The following is a 17,181-nucleotide window of genomic DNA, read 5'->3' as shown; positions in this document are numbered from 1 at the left end:
TATAGATGGATAAGTCCTAATAACACTGTTTCAGGCCCAAATGCGCTTTAATGCTTGGAGCAGCCTGTATGTACATTGATGGGTTTTTGAGAAAGCAAAGTTGTGCAGGGTTGTGCCAAAAACTAAAATATTTTAAATTAACTGAATAAGGCCATAAAACACATACAGCGCATGGACATGCTTGAGAACTGGATATGGTAGTCTAGAGTTTTTGTTCAAAAGATGTGGAAAATCATCTTGTTTTACGCGTTCACAGAAAACAATATATTGATTTAAATCTTTTTTAAGACACTTTTGGGTAGAAAGCGGTATAGTTGAGAAGATCGGCCAACATCATCATGAATATTAGGGTGACCTCACACTCTGAGAAGACAAAGGCCCGCGATAATGAGCTGCCATAAATGAGCCTGTCAGCCAGGTTGTGTGACTGAGAGAGGAGTTACAAGAAAGAATGTGAGGACAAAATAAATTTTATATTTGTTATTTGTAGTTTATTTAGAATGTATTATCACACAAAACCGTAGAAGTATTAATACACAACAGAAGAAGACACAATCCGGGCAAAAAAACGTGCAAAAAAAAAAAAGTGTTAACAGGAAGACGTGCAAGGGATAAAAAGGGGTTGTGTAAGGTTTGTAGAAGCCCACAAAACCTACTCACTCACCTGAATACACGAAATTGAACAGCTCTACATCTTTGTGCCACTCTATGGAAACGTTACCTTTTCTAGCTGAACACTACAAGGCGGAATTATCATTCACTTTGCCCGGCATTTCGGAAGGAGTTGTTCCTGCCTCTACCCCGCTTTGCTTTGCCACGCACACAGGTCCAACGACCAGTGCATTGGCAATCTGAGGCCTGCTCAGCTCCGTAAAAGGCCACATGGCCCAGCACGGGTCCGTTTTGGTCGGTATTTTTTTGGACACCCAATAGAGCTCCGCAACTAGCCCTTCCATAAACTCCTTGTGGCTCATGGTGCCATAAAGCTCTTTGTGTACAATAAAAAACCAAATAAAAGCATTGGTGGCAAAGTAATATCCAAGAAGCGTAGTAAATAGCTTTCTGTACCACTTCATTGTTTGTGCTGTGTACTGTAGTACTGTAACGGATTGAAACGTGGGCTACTGTATTGTTGTATCCTTTTAAACATGTATAGAAAATAATGTTGATATGTGTACGGTGTCCAGAATATGTGCAGTGGACAGGTAAATGTACAGCAGCAGTGCTAAGTGTTCAGGACTCCAGCTGGCTTTTATGTGCAATTGGTCAGTGAATTGTAAATATCATGTGCCAGCCCCTATAGTGGTGTTTAATGATTCAAAGCGAAGTCATTTATAATGTACTTACAATCACTTGATTAAAATGTAAAAGGAATTCATGCTTACTGCTTTCCCAAAAGAGAAGTGTTTATCATTTGCTGTAACTGAGCAGTTCCTCTCTTTTTCCAGATGTGCATATTTTTAAGAATGTAAGACCTGTCTGTTGTTTCCAGCGAGCATTTACCCATGTCGATTTACCCACGTGTGTAATTTATGAGTTGTTTTTCAACCTCATTACAGGCCGTGGAGAATCGGTGCTCCCCGCAATATAAAGTATCACCTGTGGTTATACAAATAATGCGTCAAGTGGTGAAGATCACATTCAAGCTCAGATCCATCAGTTCAGGGAATATCTTTCCATCAGTAAATGCGATAGTTGTGTGTCCATGTTTGATGATTGGGCAACCGTGTGTTACAGATGTAACACCTGTTTTATTGATGTTTGCAGCTCAGTAGATCATCACTAGTAGCGCGCTTGTGACACAGCAGATCAGAATCTGAAGAAGCCCTAACCGAGTCGCACAGAGTCACTGGACAGCGCTGTCATTCCTGAAGAGGAATGAACCGCTGCTGGCAGGGGACCACTGCAGTCAAACCGGGTATCCGGACGCCTCTCCTGTGCGTGTATCTTTACATGTCTATGAGAAATGAATGAAGAGTTAAGCTCTCATCTCCTTCAGATCATGATCCGCAGTATTTTTCCTCTCTCCTGGGCCCACTAACTAACATCCTCCAGAACTCACCACTGCTGCCATCCATTCTGGTGAGCTGGTGTTAATTTTAATACCATCTGAAATACTATTCAAACTTTATTAATATTAGTTATAATGTTTTAGTAAATATTTTTTAGTATTTCGTATTAGTACCGAATAGTGTTTATATTATCATTTGGAATTTGTTGTTTTTACATTTTCTGTGGTTGTCTTATTGGATTTTATTTTTAAGTCAATAATGCATGTTTTTATTTTAAAGGACTATTTTTTCTCAAAATGATAAATTTACTGAAAAGGAAACTCCTCACCTTCAGGCCATCCGTTGATGTAGCTTACCGTGAGTTTCTTAAACTGATTGGAGTGAATTCAGTATGACAACAGTATCACCAATGCGCCTCTGCAGTGAATTGATGCCGTTCGAATGAGTCCAAACAGCGAATAAAACATCACAAATAATCCACAAGTAGTCCATTACAACTCCAGTCATTCATTGGACATCTTGTTTAAGTCAAAAGCTGTGCGTTTTGTAGGAAGGAAACATTCATCAAGAACATTTTAACTCAAAACCGAGGCCATAATCCATGAAAATACTGATTCCTCCAGTTGAAAAAGTCATCTGGTCTGAATCAGAAGAGAAATATACAGATCAAGCAATCGCTTTAGGAGCCCAAACAATCCAAACAGTTGTAAAACAAAATAAGTGTAAGATTTTGATATGCGGGACAACAGGGGATGGACTTTTTACGGAGTAAGCCGCTATTATGGATTATGGGCAACGATTTTAGCAGGAAGAAGTTAATTGATAGATTGAGTTGTGTGGATTACTTCTATGGTTTATTTTGATGTCTTTATCAGCTGTTTGGACTCTCATTCTAATGCACCATCACTACAGGGGATCTGACTGGTCAGTTACATCAGTGATGTAACGCTTAGTTGTAGTTGATTCCTTAATAACTCTGAGCAGGTTATAGTAATACACGATGTTGTCGTAATAATGGGCTGGAGTTGTTCCGACGCATACTGTGAGTGATGGTGCCGCTCAGCCGGACAAGTGGAGGAACCTGGAGCAGATTGAGCGGAGCCGCACGGAGAGACGGTGGATCCAGCCTGAGGAGCTTACTGGGCATGCTATCTGACCTGCAGGTGATTGGCCAGAAACACTGATGATGTCAGCTTCCCGTCGGTTCTGGAAGTGTCTTTAAATAGGCGTGTGGTTGGTGTGTGCTGTCAGTGGGTGTATAAAGATTCATTCGGAAAGGAGAGGTTTTAACAGAGACGAACCGACCGTACGCGCAGGGCTGAGGGTCAGAGGCTCATGCAGGAGAGAGATGTGGGAGATCATTTCTACCTATCTTCACACACTGATGCTCTCTCCACATGTGTGTTCACGCAGGTTCATGTTCTTCTTGTAGGTTCCTGAGTACCTTCATCATGTGTCAAGGCCTAGAGGAAGAGAATGACCGTGTTTCGTCAGCGGTTTAGGATCAGAGCACACAGTAAGTCTCTCTCAGATCTGATCTGATGTTCTCACGATGATCCCATAGATCAGTTCAGTCTCAGATCTGGTTTATCTTATACTGTACCTTTGATAATCTTTTGTCTTTCTGTGAAACATAAGTTTGAAGTTTAAAATCTAAGTCATTGACTTAAAGGAGGCTTCTCCTTAATCTGGCTTTGTATTAATGAAAAGCAAATACAAATTAAAACATTAAAAATATAAAGTACTTTTTTTTAAATAAAAAGCAGTGAAATAAAACATTTACTAAAATTAAATGATTATTTAAATAAATTTAAAAAAAAACAATCAAAATAAAACCAAATTAAAATTGTTTTAAAAATAAAAATATAAAACTTTTTTAAAATGTTAAATGATAAATTTAAATAAATAATTTTAAAATAAAAAAAATCAAAATAAAAACACTTTCAAAAAATAGTTAAATATTTTTGACCCAAAGTAATGTAAAAAGCATCTCAAAGACCATAAACCTTAAATGTGCATTAAATTTTAAAATTTTTAACAAAATCTAAAGTATTTAAAGATTTTTATCTAAAAGGGAGTTCACTGATAAAAAAGGAAAAAAACCCCTGACTTCAGGAACAGAACGTTTTCTAGCATAAAACCATCCCTGAGATGTCATTGTGGCATACTGTTTTTAAGGGTTTTTTTAAAAGGGAAATAGAATGCAAAATCCTCTTAAAAGGTTTTTAACAGTTGTGGTCACAGTGGGGAAAACAACCACCCTAAAGGGAAAAATCCCCCCACCATTTTTTTTATAACCCAAAGTAAATCATAAACAGCTCCCCTGAGCATTCCAGTTTTCCCACTACTATGTGATAGTTGGGGAAAATCCCCCTTTTTAAACGCCTCTGCCCTATTAGCATATACACAGTCCTGAGTGAGAAGCAGCGTCCCCATGACTTTTTCTTGCTGAGCTGCTGGAGGGTAATGTCAGCCCCAAAAGAGCTATTAAAAGTGTTGTGTTTTGGGTGCACCAATGAACATAGGAGTCTCCATGCCGCTGAGGACACAGGGTTAATTTCTTTTCAAAAAAATGTCCTAAAAAAACTGAAAAGTCCATACATTTGTGCTAACATGTTTTGCGGGCGCCCCCCGGGGTCGTTTGCTGGGGTTGAGCAAAAATTTTCTTCTGAAAGGGGATCGAAAAACACTTTGTGGAAATGTCCAGCAAAAGCATCTGCTCTATTTTGTTTTTCTGAAAGAGCTTCTTGCCCGAAGGCTAATGGCAAAGCTACCATTTCTCTGCCTGTTTTCACTAATGCGCCCTTCGCTTAGAATATTTTAAAAAGGAATGGTGTTTAAAATGCATTTGGAAACAATATGAAGTCAGTAACACGCACCACCAGTTCGAGCATGACTCTTGAAGCCCGCATCTTCGAGAAGGGGGCGGGGGCACCAGCCCATTTTTATTTAAAAGGGGGCAAAACACAAAAAACAGCCGTTTTTTGGGTCAACCCTAAAAGGGCAAATTTTAACAACCATAAAAATAATCTGTGGGGATTTTTAGATAAAACTACATACCACCTTGGGGACATCAAGAACAATTTAAAAAATTTTATCAGTGCATTTTATGGACCTTTTAAGGGATCTATGGATGACACAAAATTGGGTTTATCTATTATTCCCCCTATTTTTTTGTGTGAATTATTTGATATCCCGTCTGTCCACATTTTGAATCTCTGTTGTTGTGCTGGTTGTTAGACGCTGTTTCCTGCAGGGAAAAGAACATCTGTCATAATTTTTTTCCCCTGCACCTGACTGTGTCTGAAGGGGAACCACCATTGCCACAGGGAGAACAGCGCTGGGCAACACATGAATGCCATTCTACAAAAAGGGCTGGATTAAAATACAGATCAGAGGTGAAGAAAATCATAAAACAAACAAAGCTAATGTGTGTGTATGCACACTCTTTTCCTCAGGCTGTGGATGCTACTGGAGAGAACCGGGTTTTTTGACTGCGCTGCCTATGAGCTCTTTAAGTAAAAACGGGGGGGCTGATACCTGCGCGGCTTGGAGAAAACATTTAAAGGGCAGCACATCAAACCTCAGGGGTTTTTGTTTTTCTACAACTAAAACCATAAAAAAAATTTCATTGCTTGAAATCAAAAAGGTTAACTGAAAAATGAAAAAATTTATTTCAAGATGTCAATGCAATATTTTTGTTTCTTTTTAAAATTGTACTACTGCTAAAAATAGAATTTAAAAAAAAAAATAATAACCATTACAAAAGTATATTCAAACACCTAAAAAAAATGTAAAAAAAAAAAAAAAAAAAAAATTAATAAAAATTATATATAATATATAATATATATATATAATATATATATAAATTAAAATGAAAAAAAAAACAGAAAAAATATTATAAAACGATAATAATCTCATTATACTAAAAAAAACTTCCTTGCAGAGTTTGGTGGAGAGATGGAGTTCTCCAGAGAAGGATAAAGATTTGGGTTTCGGAGCGCTGACTTAAAGGGAAAGAGGGACCCGGACCCTCTGTTTTCCAGGGGAAACAATTTCATCAATGCCATGAAGGAACCGGCTTCATCAACAAAAACCCAAAAAACCGCGAGCCATTGGGGGGGGGAAACCCAAACCAATTTTTTTTTCCCAAGACAAACTCATATCTACTTGAATGAGGAAATTATGAAAAAGAACTGCTCCAAACTCAGCTTTATAACATATTTCCATCAGAAAAATAACTGAATAAACTGTTTTCATAAAGTGCAACAGAGCGCCCATCCTTGAAATAAAAAAAAACAGTAAAGGAACCAGAATTAATACCTGGGTTTCGATATTTATTTAGGTATTTAAACAAAACATCGGGCTGGCAAGAAAAGGTTCTATTCACTAGTTTGTTGAAGAAAAAAAAAAATCCTTACACCTTGGGGTTAAATTGAGCAATTGACAGCAAATTTAATTTTTGGGAACATCCCCTTTTAAATTTTGTTCCCAAAGGGTGCATTATTTGATCAAAAATACAGTGAAAAAAGTAATATTTGGGAAAAATTATTTTAAAAAAAAAAAAAAATGTTTTCTAAATGAAACTGACAGGTCCTTTTCAAAAAAATTAGCATATTGTGAAAAAAATTCATTATTTTCCCTAATGTAATGATAAAATTAAACTTTTTATATTTTAGATTCATTGCCACCAACGAAATTTTCAGGTCTTTTTTTTTTTTTTATACTGATGATTTTGGCATACAGCTCATGAAAACCCAAAAATTCCCATCTCAAAAATTAGCATATTTCATCCGACCAATAAAAAAAAAAGTTTTTTTTACAAAAAAAGTCAAACCTTTAAATAATTGTTCAGTTATCACCAATACTTGGGCGGAATCCTTTTCAGAAATGACGCTTCAAGCGGGTGGTATGGAGGAAAGCCTGTGCCCGCTGGGTGTTATGGAGGCCCAGGGTGCTTAAAAGCGGGCCCTTTAAACCATCAGAGTGTGGGTCTTGCCCTTTTCAACTTTCTTCACAATATCCACACATTCTCTATGGGTTCAGGCGGAGATTTTGGGAGGGCCCTGAGACATTAAAACCTGGTCATAAACCATTTACCAGTGGTTTTGCACGGGCAGGTCCCAATCGGCTGAAAAACGAAAACTTCATCTCCAAAAGCTTTTCAGCGAGGAAGCTGAATGCTCCAAAAAACTCCTGAAGCAGCTGCATTGACCCCCCCTGATAAACACAGTGGAAAACCACAGCTGACATGGCACCCCCGACCATCACTGATTGGGGGACTTGACACTGGGTTCAGGCATTTGGGATTTCCTTTCCCCATCTTCCTCCAGACTTGGGACTTTTTTCCAAAGACATGCAAAATTTGCTTTCATCCAAAAAGATTTGGACCACTGAGCAACAGTCCAGTGCTGTTCTCTGTAGCCCATTTCCTGCCCCGCCTGTGCCTGGCTCTGGATGTTTCTACTCCAGACTTTCCCCCTGCCCCCGGTCCCCCCGGTCTGGAATCGGTCCTTTCCACAAAACTTCCCCCAGGGGCCGGGCACCTCTTCTCGGGGAGCGTTTTTTCCCCCTTTTTTTTTTACAGACTTCCCACGGGGGCCTTATACGCACTCTGGGGAAAGTATTGTTTAGAAATTTCTTTCTGTGTCTTACCTCCCGCGGGGGTCAATGATGGCCTTCTGGGCGCATTCAGGTCAACAGTCTTACCCATGATTGCGGTTTTGAGAAAGAACCGGCTGGGGTTTTTAAAAAACCTCAGGAAACTTTTTGGGTTTTTGAGTTTAAATTTTTGATTCAGATGATTAGGGGAAAACTCGTTTAAAAACCTTTTCATGATATGCTAATTTTTTGAGATAGGTTTTGGGTTTTTTAAGCTGTATGCCAAATCATCAGTAAAACAATAAAAGACCCGAAATTTTCAGTTGGGTAATGAATCTAAAATATATGAAAGTTTAATTTTATCATTACATTATTAAAAATGAAATTTTCACAATATCAATTTTTTGAGAAGGACCGTATTTGTAAAAATGTAACTTATTCCTGTGTTCAAAACTGGTTTTCAGCATCATTTTTCAGTTTTCAGGGAAAACCCCTTTAAAAAACTTCTTAGCTGATTTGCGCGATTTTCTGCTCAAGAAACATTTCTGTTTTATTTTGTATTTTTGTTGGGGGTGTGTGGGGTGTTTTTATATATTTATATTATATAAAACACCTCAACCACTTTTTTAAGGCAATGTCTGTGGGTAATTTTGAGATAAAAACTTCCCATCCCACACTCTGGGTGGGCCTATCAGAGAACACAATTTAAAGATTTGTATCAGTGCATTCTATGGCACCTTTAAGGTATCTATGGATGACACACATAAACTGGTTGATCTATTATTCCGTCTCTATTATTTTGTGTGAATTATTAGATATCCGTCTGTCTGTCCATCATTTTGAATCTCTGTTGTTGTGCTGGTTGTTAGTACTGCTGTTTCCTGCAGGAAATGAACATCTGTCATAATTTTTCCTCTGACACCTGACTGTGTCTGACAGGAAGCCACTCATTGCCACAGTGGAGAAGCAGCTGCTGGGCGAACACATGAATGCCATTCTACAGAAAGGTCTGGATTAATAGTACAGATCAGAGGCTGAAGACAAATCATAAAACACACACAAAGCTAATGTGTGTGTATGCACACTGCTTCTCCTCAGGTCTGTGGATGCTACTGGATGAGAACCGTGTTTGTGAGCTGACGCTGCTCTATGAGCTCTTAAGTAAAGTCAAAGGAGGGCTGATGACGCTGCTGCAGGCTTGGAGAGACTACATTAAGGTACACGCACATCAAACCTCAGGGTTATTGTTATTTACTACAACTAAAACCATAAAGAAAACATTTTCATTGCTTGAAATCAAATAAAGGTTAACTGAAATAATATGAAAACATTTTATTTCAGCTAGATGTCAATGCAATATTTCTTGTTTCTTTTGATAACTTGTACTACTACAGCTAAAAATAGAATTTAAATAAAAAATAATAACCATTACATAAGTATATTCAAACACCTAATAAAAATGACAAAAAAAAAAAAAAATATAAAAATATATATATATATATATATATATATATATATATATATATAAATATATATTTATATATATATAATTAAAATGAAAAAATAAAAACATGCAAAATATTGATAAAACTGATAATAGTATCTCAGTTATACTAAAATAATACTTCCGCTTGCAGAGTTTTGGTGGAGAGATCGTGAGTTCTCCAGAGAAGGATAAAGAGTTGGTTCAGGAGCTGCTGGACTTCAAGGACAAGATGGACCACGTGACCCAGCGCTGCTTCCAGAGGAACGACAATTTCATCAATGCCATGAAGGAAGCCTTCGAGAACTTCATCAACAAGAGACCCAACAAACCTGCCGAGCTCATTGGTGAGTGACAACACCAAACCGAACATTTTTTTTCCCAAGACAAACTCATATCTACTTGAATGAGGAAATTATGAAATTGCAAGAACTGCTGGCCAAACTCACGCTTGTATAACATATTTCACATCAGCAAAATAAATCTGACATGAACTGATTCATAAAGTGCAAGTCAGCAGCTGCCCATCCTTGAGAATAAAAAAAAAAGCATGTCAAGGAACACAGAATTAATACCTGTGGCTTCTGATGATTTATTGAGGTATTATGAAACAAAACTATCGGTCTGTGCAAGAAACTGGTTCTATTCACTAGTTTGTTGAAGAAAAAAAAAAGTCACTTACACCTTGGATGGCCTGAAGTTGAGTCAATTGACAGCAAATTTTAATTTTTGGGTGAACTATCCCTTTAATTCTGTTCACCAAGGCTGCATGTATTTGATCAAAAATACAGTGAAAACAGTAATATTGTGAAATATTATTATAAATAAAAAAAAATGTTTTCTAAGTGAATACTGTACAGGTCCTTCTCAAAAAATTAGCATATTGTGAAAAAGTTCATTATTTTCCATAATGTAATGATAAAAATTAAACTTTTATATATTTTAGATTCATTGCACACCAACTGAAATATTTCAGGTCTTTTATTGTTTTAATACTGATGATTTTGGCATACAGCTCATGAAAACCCAAAATTCCTATCTCAAAAAATTAGCATATTTCCATCCGACCAATAAAAGAAAAGTTTTTTAATACAAAAAAAAGTCAACCTTCATAATAATTATGTTCAGTTATGCACTCAATACTTGGGTCGGGAATCCTTTTTTGCAGAAATGACTGCTTCAATGCGGCGTGGTATGGAGGGCAATCAGCCTGTGGCACTGCTGAGGTGTTATGGAGGCCCAGGATGCTTCGATAGCGGCCTTAAGCTCATCCAGAGTGTTGGGTCTTGCGTCTCTCAACTTTCTCTTCACAATATCCCACACATTCTCTATGGGGTTCAGGTCAGGAGAGTTGGCAGGCCAATTGAGCACAGTAATACCATGGTCAGTAAAACCATTTACCAGTGGTTTTAGCACTGTGAGCAGGTGCCAAGTCGTGCTGAAAAACGAAATCTTCATCTCCATAAAGCTTTTCAGCAGATGGAAGCATGAAGTGCTCCAAAATCTCCTGATAGCTAGCTGCATTGACCCTGCCCTTGATAAACAGTGGCCCAACACCAGCAGCTGACATGGCACCCCAGACCATCACTGACTGTGGGTACTTGACACTGGACTTCAGGCATTTTGGCATTTCCTTCTCCCCAGTCTTCCTCCAGACTCTGGCACCTTGATTTCCGAATGACATGCAAAATTTGCTTTCATCCGAAAAAAGTACTTTGGACCACTGAGCAACAGTCCAGTGCTGCTTCTCTGTAGCCCATTTCCTGCACACTGCCTGTGCACGGTGGCTCTGGATGTTTCTACTCCAGACTCAGTCCACTGCTGCTTTCCGCAGGTCCCCCAAGGTCTGGAATCCGGTCCTTCTCCACAATCTTCCTCAGGGTCCGGTCACCTCTTTCGTTGTTGTGCAGCGTTTTTTTGCCACACTTTTTCCTTCCCACAGACTTCCCACTGAGGTGCCTTGATACAGCACTCTGGGAACAGCCTATTCGTTCAGAAATTTCTTTCTGTGTTCTTACCCTCTCGCTTGAGGGTGTCAATGATGGCCTTCTGGACAGCATTCAGGTCAGCAGTCTTACCCATGATTGCGGTTTTGAGTAATGAACCAGGCTGGGAGTTTTTAAAAGCCTCAGGAATCTTTTGCAGGTGTTTAGAGTTAATTAGTTGATTCAGATGATTAGGGTAATAGCTCGTTTAGAGAACCTTTTCATGATATGCTAATTTTTTGAGATAGGAATTTTGGGTTTTCATGAGCTGTATGCCAAAATCATCAGTATAAAACAATAAAAGACCTGAAATATTTCAGTTGGTGTGCAATGAATCTAAAATATATGAAAGTTTAATTTTTTATCATTACATTATGGAAAATAATGAACTTTTTCACAATATGCTAATTTTTTGAGAAGGACCTGTATATTGTAAAATGTAACTTATTCCTGTGTTCAAAGCTGGATTTTCAGCATCATTACTTCAGTTTTCAGGAAATCCCTTCAAAAATCATTCTAATATGCTGATTTGCTGCTGATTTGCTGCTCAAGAAACATTTCTGATTTTATGTGTGTGTGTATGTGTGTGTGTGTGTGTGTGTGTGTGTATATATATTTATATATATATACATACACACTCACCAGCCACTTTATTAGGTACACCTATTCAATTGCTTGGTAACACAAATTGCTAATCAGCCAATCACATGGCAGCAACTTAGGCGTCTAGATGTGGTGAAGACAACGTGCTGAAGTTCAAACTGAGCATCAGAATGGGGAAGAAAGGGCATTTAAGTGACTTTGAACATAGAATGACTGTGGGTGCCAGATGGGCTGGTCTGAGTATTTCAAAAACCGCTGATCTACTGGGATTTTCACGCACAACCATTTCTAGGGCTTACAGAGAATGGTCCGAAAAAGAGAAAATATCCAGTGAGCGGCAGCTGTGTGGACGAAAACGCCTTGTTGATGTCAGAGGTTAGAGGAGAATGGAAAGACTGGTTAGAGATGATAGAAAGGCAACAGTAACTCAAATAACCACTCGTTACAACCAAGGTATGCAGAAGAGCATCTCTGAACGCACAACACATCAAAACCTGAACCAGATGGGCTACAGCAGCAGAAGACCACACCGGGTGCCACTCCTGTCAGCTAAGAACAGGAAACAGAGGCTACAATTCACACAGGTTCACCAATATTGGGCAATAGAAGATTGGAAAAACGTTGCTTGGTCTGATAAGTCTCGATTTCTGCTGCGGCATTCAGATGGTAGGGTCAGAAGTTGGCGTAAAGAACATGAGAGCATGGATCCATCCTGCCTTGTCTCAACAGTTCAGGCTGGTGGTGGTGGTGGTGGTGGTGTAATGGTGTGGTGGATAGTTTCTTGGCACACTTTGGGCCCCTTAGTACCAAATTTATCATTGTTTAAATGCCACAGCCTACCTGAGTATTGTTGCTGACCATGTCCATCCCTTCTGGAGGGCGCATAAGATTGAACTAATAAGCTTAGGTATGTTGGCGCCGTGCCAGTGGTCGTCTTGTAGGCAAGCATCAGTACCTTGAATTTGATGCGAGCGGCTACTGGTAGCCAGTGTAACCTGATGAGGAGAGGAGCATGAGCTGTTTTTGGCTCATTGAAGACAATCCTCGCTGCTGCATTCTGGATCAGTTGCAGAGGCTTGATAGTACATGCCGGAAGGCCCGCCAGGAGAGCATTACAATAGTCCAGTCTGGAGAGAACAAGAGCTTGGACAAGAAGTTGGGTGGCTTGCTCTGACATGAAGGGTCTAATCTTCCTAATGTTGTATAAGGCAAATCTGCAGGACCGGGTCGTTGTAGCAATATGGTCTGTTAGGGCTGGACAATATATCGAACGATATGACCATGCGCATCTCGTCAGTAAAGCCGGTTCCATGATTAGCGGTAAATCCCCATCACCTGCTTTCAAATGGAGCTGCAGTTAATACACAGAGCCGTAGTTCACTGAGAAGCTACGCTATATCGAGTTCATTATTGAAGATGAATCGCCTTTGATAATGAACTCGATATAGCGTAGCTTGTCAGTAAACTACGGCTCTGTGTATTAACTGCAGCTCCATTTGAAAGCAGGTGATGGGGATTTACCGCTAATCATGGAACCGGCTTTACTGACGAGTTGCGCATGGTCATATTGTTCGATATATTGTCCAGCCCTATGGTCTGTGAAGGTTAACTGATGATCCATCACAACTCCTAGGTTTCTGGCTGTCCTGAAAGGAGTTATGGTTGACAAAACCAGCTGTATAGAGAAGTTGTGATGAAATGATAGGTTAGCTGAAACCACCAGCAGTTCTGGTTTAGTAAGGTTGAGCTGAAGATGATGGTCATTCATCCAGCTAGAAATGTCACTCAGACAGGCTGAAATGCTACCGTTGGGTCATCTGGTTGAAATGAGAAGTAGAGTTGAGTGTCATCAGCGTAGCAGTGATAGGAAAAGCCATGCTTCTGAATGACAGATCCTAATGACGTCATGTAGATGGAGAAGAGAAGTGGTCCAAGTACTGAGCCTTGAGGAACCCCAGTAGCAAGTTGTTGTGACTTAGAAACTAAACCCCTCCAAGACACCATGAAGGATCTATCAGAAAAGTAGGAGTTAAGCCACTGGAGTGTGGTTCCAGAGATGCCCATCTTTCTGAGGGTGGACAGGAGAATCTGGTGATTAACAGTGTCAAAACAGCAGACAGGTCCAGCAAAATGAGTACTGAGGATTTTGAAGCTGCTCTTGCCAGTCGCAGGGCTTCAGTAACCGAGAGCAGGGCTGTCTCAGTTGAGTGGCCGCTTTTGAAGCAGATTGGTTGCTGTCCAGGAGGTTGTTCTGTACAAGAAACAGAGAGAGCTGGTTGAACACAGCTCGTTCAAGTGTCTTTGCAATGAATGGAAGAAGGGATACCGGTCTGTAGTTTTCTAGAAGTGCTGGATTTAGAGATGTTTTCTTCAGCAGTGGGCTTACCCGAGCCTGCTTAAATGCCGAGGGAAGTGTTCCAGAGTGAAGAGAGGAGTTGATAATGTGAGTAAGTGAAGGTATGACTGAAGAAGAAATCGCTTGAAGGAGGTGAGTGGGGATCGGATCCAGTGGGCAAGTAGTAGGATGACTGGACAGGATAAGTTTGGAAATGTCTGTCTCTGAGAGTGGAGAGAAGGAGGAGAGAGAGTGTGCATTAGTCATTGTGAAGTTATCCTCAGTCTGCAGTGTGGAGAATTGGTCACTGATGGTTCTTGTCTTATTTGTGAAGAAAACTGCAAAGTCGTCAGCTGTAAGAGTCGATGGAGGAGGAGGTGGAGGCGGATTAAAAAGAGAAGAGAAGGTTTTGAAGAGTGTCCGAGCGTCACAACAGTTGTTCATTTTGTCGTGGTAGTATGATGTTTTAGCAGTGAAGACATTTGCAGAGAAGGAAGAGAGGAGAGACTGATACACACTGAGGTCGGTAGAGTTTCTTGATTTATGCCATTTCCTCTCTGCAGCCCTGAGTTTAGAGCGATGTTCACAGAGAACATCGGACAGCCAGGGGGCAGATGGGGTGGTGCGTGCTGGTCTAGATGACAGTGGGCAAAAGTTGTCCAAGCAAGAGGTCAGAGTGGAGCAAAGAGTGTCAGTAGCACTGTTCGTGTCCAGAGCTGAAAACTGCGAGAGTGAAGGAAGTGAGGATGAAACCACAGAGGATAGGCGAGATGGAAAGAGTGAGCGTAGGTTCCGTCGAAAGGTGACCTGCGTTGGAGCGTGTGCCGCTTCAGGAGTAAGTGCTAGGGTTCAGGGCCGGCGCTAGCCATTTGGGTGCCCTAAGCACAAATGCTTGGCGGTGCCCCGGGTGCCCTAAGAACCCAACCAACCACCCACCCACCCACCAACCAAAGAAATAACTACCATTCAGAATTTCTTAGGTTCTCTTTACTTCCAAAATAACTGCTGCAAATGAATAATTGGAACTGAACAATGTAAACACAGAAAGTTAAAAGTGCAAAAAAAAGTTTTAGTGCAAATAACAGTATAAGTGTATGAATTTTATGAAGTATGAATTTTAAAGTGCACATTTTAAACTGCAAATAACCATGCAGTTAAACACAGTACACACACATATATCATGTAGACACAAACTTTTATTTTGGATGCGATTAATCAAGATTAATCTTTTCCCAGCCCTAATAATTTTACAACTCTGTGAATATGAAAATATACAAACACTGAGATAGTGGGTTTTTTTTTTCTAATTGCAGTTTCACCAACAGATGTCGCCCTTGGCCGAACCTCTTGAAAAATGACCGCATGCCATTGTACAACAACGAAAAATCTTTATCTAAGCGGTCTAATTTGGCAAAATCACATCACGTTCAGTTGCAGGGTTTTTTGTAAAGTTCAGACTGAGGCAGATAGACATTGTATTGAAGCGAAGAAATTACAATAGGGAACGTTCTGCATTAATAGCTATATGCACACGTGACACATCTGTAACGTACGGGGAAAATTAGCTTTATTTGTCATTCAAATATGACGATGGAGGACCCCAACGATTGGCCTTTCTTTCCTTCTCAAACAAACTGCATCTTTAACAGCCCAAGTTTTCCCCGGACCCCGTTAAAATAAAAGACTCAACATGCAGGGCTAAAAGCCCCGGATCTTTTGCACTACTAGCGACGCGGACGCGCCGATGCCCCTGGACATGCATACTACACGCAAGGGCTACAAAACTAACATTTTTATTTAAAACATTGTCTTACCTGCAAGCGACGCGCGAGCATCATCCCGCTGTCTCTTCTTTTTTTTTTTTTTTTTCCGCCCCCGACTCTTGGGGTGCCTTTTTGAGGCCATGTCTGAGGTCGGTGTCTGCCAAATTTGACAGTGATTGAGGCATAATCGAACAGACCACTGGGAGGTAGGGAAGGGGGGGGGCACCAGAGGGAGACTGGCACAGAGATTCACCTTTTTTTTCTCGACTAATTTGGTCTAGGCCTGTATTGCTTTTGTATATTAACATGCTTTTTAGAAATATTTTATTTGTTATTTATACTAGTAGCCTATTGTGATGATTTTTTCACGACCCAGATTTTTTGGTGCCCCCCCAAGCACTTGGTGCCCTACGCGCAGTGCGTGATGTGCGTGTGCGGAGCGCCGGCCCTGGCTTTTGGAGTAAGAATGAGGAAGTGGTCTGAGGTGTGCAGTGGAGCAACTAAAGAGTTGTCCACGGATCAACAGCGCGTGTAGATGAGGTCCAGCTGGTTGCCCGTTTTGTGAGTCGCTGTAGTAGACACTCGCTTGAGATCAAATGAGGCGAGCAGAGTGTTGAAGTCAGCAGCCTGGGGTTTATCTAGGTGGATGTTGAAGTCACCAAGCAGTACCAGAGGAGTACCATCCTCAGGAAAGTTTGATAGCAGCACGTCCAACTCATCCAAGAAGTTTCCCAATTGACCTGGGGGACGATAAATGACCACAAAGTGGATTTTAACAGGGTGGGTTACAGTAACAGCATGTGATTCAAATGAACCGTTACCTGTAGGTGGTGGTTGAAGATCAATTTTCCACTCTTTCGATATAAGGAGACCAGTACCTCCACCCCTCCCAGTCGTACGAGGGGTGTGGGAACAAGTGAAATTAGTGGAGAGGGCTGCGGGAGTGGCAGTGTCTTCAGGTCTGATCCAAGTCTCAGTCAGTGCCATGAGGTTGAGACCGGAATGAGTAGCAATAGAAGAAATGAAGTCTGCTTTGTTAACAGCAGACTGGCAGTTCCAGAGACCAACTGGAATAGAGAGCGTAGTAGTAGAGGTCAGAGAGACAGGCCGTAGATTTGTCTGGCAGGCCTTCCTTCGACGTACATAGCGTGCTCTCCGAGTGTTAGTAGTGATAGTAAAGATCTGAAAGCACATAGTGACTACAAGTGACCAAAATAAGTATTTGAGGACAAGCTGTACAAAAATTGAAGGGGAAAAAGCAATACTCAAGTGCCCTGTCGGTGTCCTTGCTCAGTGGAGTCGCGCAGGTAGAGTCGATGGTCTTTACACTCGTCGGTCTTCACACGAGGGCTGCCACGGTGACACTTACCACTTATATATTTGCCTGATTACCTGTGAT

At 40.4% G+C, this 17,181-nt stretch overlaps 1 protein-coding gene across 1 annotated transcript in view; it reads left to right on the top strand.

The window, feature by feature from the left end:
* The window catches only part of cul4a (cullin 4A), a 254,693-nt gene that overhangs the window by 219,267 nt on the left and 18,245 nt on the right, over positions 1-17,181 (top strand). The window contains exons 9-11 of the mRNA XM_019111742.2: positions 8,553-8,620; positions 8,712-8,830; positions 9,251-9,443. Coding sequence (XP_018967287.2) covers positions 8,553-8,620; positions 8,712-8,830; positions 9,251-9,443 — 380 coding nt within the window. The remainder of the gene's footprint in view (positions 1-8,552; positions 8,621-8,711; positions 8,831-9,250; positions 9,444-17,181) is intronic.

Source organism: Cyprinus carpio, chromosome A1 (genome assembly GCF_018340385.1).
Source record: "Cyprinus carpio isolate SPL01 chromosome A1, ASM1834038v1, whole genome shotgun sequence".
NCBI classification, from domain to species: Eukaryota; Metazoa; Chordata; class Actinopteri; order Cypriniformes; family Cyprinidae; genus Cyprinus; species Cyprinus carpio.
This window is presented reverse-complemented; position numbering and strand designations above follow the sequence as displayed.